This window comes from Oncorhynchus clarkii, unplaced genomic scaffold (genome assembly GCF_045791955.1).
Source record: "Oncorhynchus clarkii lewisi isolate Uvic-CL-2024 unplaced genomic scaffold, UVic_Ocla_1.0 unplaced_contig_5647_pilon_pilon, whole genome shotgun sequence".
NCBI lineage: Eukaryota > Metazoa > Chordata > Actinopteri > Salmoniformes > Salmonidae > Oncorhynchus > Oncorhynchus clarkii.
In genome coordinates, this window is record NW_027258013.1 from 72,501 (window position 1) to 75,000 (window position 2,500).

A 2,500-nucleotide genomic window follows, 5' to 3' on the forward strand; every position below is an offset into this window, starting at 1 on the left:
ATCATTGGAAGATTGACCATAAGAGACTACATTTTCCAAGTGTCCGCCTGTTGTCCTGCGTGGAATTCGGTGCGCAAACGCCAGCTGCTTGTACTTTTCCATTTGATTGAGGGGAGAAACCATGCTTCCACGAACGATATATCATTGAAGAGATATGTGAAAAACACCTTGAGGATTGATTCTAAACAACGTTTGCCATGTTTTCAGTCGATATTATGGAGTTAATTTGGAAAAAAGTTCGCGTTTTGAGGACTGAATTTTCATTTTTTTTTTGGTAGCCAAATGTGATGTACAAAACGGAGCTATTTCTAATACACAAAGAATCTTTTTTGGAAAAACTGAGCATCTGCTATCTAACTGAGAGTCTCCTCATTGAAAACATCCAAAGTTCTTCAAAGGTAAATGATTTTATTTGAAGGCTTTTATGTTTTTGTTGAAATCTTGCGTGCTGGATGCTAACGCTAATGCTAACGCTAAATGCTACGCTAGCTAGCCACTTTTACACAAATGATTGTTTTCCTATGGTTGAGAAGCATATTTTGAAAATCTGAGATGACAGTGTTGTTTACAAAAGGCTAAGCTTGAGAGATGGCATATTTATTTCATTTCATTTGCGATTTTCATGAATAGTTAACGTTGCGTTATGGTAATGAGCTTAGGTCTGTAAATAGAATCCCGGATCCGGGTTTGGTCGACGCAACAGGTTAACAAGGACCGCGCCTCTCTCCTCTCCTTCTCTGTGGCCACCACATGCTTCAAGATGGCCACCAGTGTTGCTGTACCCAAGAAGGCAAAGATAACTGAACTAAATGACTACCGCCCCGTAGCACTCAATTCTGTCATCATGAAGTGCTTTGAGAGACTAGTTAAGGATCATATCATCTCCACCCTACCTGTCACTAGACCCACTTCCGTTTGCATACCGCCCCAACAGGTCCACAGACGATGCAATCACCATTACAGTGCACACTGCCCTGTCCCATCTGTACAAGAGGAATACCTATTCATTGACTACAGCTCAGCATTCAACACCATAGTAATCATCAAGCTGGAGGCCCTGGGTCTCAACCCCGCCCTGTGCAATTGGGTCCTGTACTTTCTGACGGGCCGCCCCCAGGTGGTTAAGGTAGGAAACAACATCTCCACTTTGCTGACCCTCAACACTGGTGCCCCACAGGGTGAGTGCTCAGCCCCCTAATGTACTCTCTGTTCACCCAACAGCAGAGGGAGCACCCCCCCTATCCACATCGAAGGGAGAGCAGTGGAGAAGGTGGAAAGTTCCTCGGCATACACATCACAGACAAACTGAAATGGTCCACCCACACAGACAGTGTAGTGAAGGCACAGCAGCGCCTCTTCAACCTCAGGAGGCTGAAGAAATGTGGCTTGTCACTTAAAACCCTGACAAACTTTTACAGATGCACAAACGAGAGCATCCTGTCGGGCTGTATCACCGCCTGGTACGACAACTGCACCGCCCACAACCGTAAGGCTTTCCAGAGGGTAGTGAGGTCTGCACAACGCATCACCGGGGGCAAACTACCTGCCCTCCAGGACACCTACACCACCCGATGTCACAGGAAGGCCATAAAGATCATCAAGGACAACAACCACCCGGGCCACTGCCTGTTCACCCCGCTATCATCCAGAAGGCGAGGTCAGCACAGGTGCATCAAAGCTGGGACCGAGAGACTGAAAAACAGCTTCTATCTCAAGGCCATCAGACTGTTAAACAGCCACCACTAACTCAGAGAAGCTGCTGCCAACATAGAGGCTCAGGCCACTTTAATAAATTGATCACTAGTCACTTTAATAATGTTACCATGTCTTACATTACTCATCTCATATGTATCTACTGTATCTTATACCATCTTTTGCACCTTGCCTGTGCCACTCGGCCATCGCTCATCCATATATTTATATGTACATATTCTTATTCATTCCTTTACACATGTGTGTATAAGGTAGTTGTTGTGAAATTGTTAGATTACTTGCTAGATATTACTGCATTGTCGGAACTAGAAGCACAATCATTTCGCTACACTCGCATTAACATCTGCTAACCATGTGTATGTGACCGATAAACATTTATTAAATTTTTGATCTAAGATGCATCATAATCATAATGTTGTCAATATGTGATTTAAGTGTCGTTAGCGGACTGACATGCATCAATCACAACGTTGTCAATACGTTATCTAAGTGTTGTTAGTGGACTGACTTGCTGCCCAGCAGGATGCAGACGGCCTCCATAACAGTCATGACCATGTCAGGTGGTTTGGTGAAGACCCTGATCTCTGAGATGTCTGCCTTGTCCAGTGAGTCCAGGGCCTTGTTGGCACCTTCCAGAGCAGGCAGAGCCTCGTCTAGATCCCTCTGGGCGTCTGCTGCTATGGCCTGGGTGTCCTCAGCCTTCACCTTGGCCAGGGCCTCATCCTCCTTCACCACTTTACGCACCTGGGGACACACAGACACACACACAGACAGACAGACAGACAGA

At 45.8% G+C, this 2,500-nt stretch overlaps 1 protein-coding gene across 1 annotated transcript in view; it reads right to left on the bottom strand.

The window, feature by feature from the left end:
* LOC139394507 (dynein axonemal heavy chain 6-like) overlaps nt 1–2,500 on the bottom strand; it is a 153,574-nt gene that overhangs the window by 56,104 nt on the left and 94,970 nt on the right. Inside the window, exon 53 of the mRNA XM_071142580.1 lies at nt 2,222–2,457. Coding sequence (XP_070998681.1) covers nt 2,222–2,457 — 236 coding nt within the window. The remainder of the gene's footprint in view (nt 1–2,221; nt 2,458–2,500) is intronic.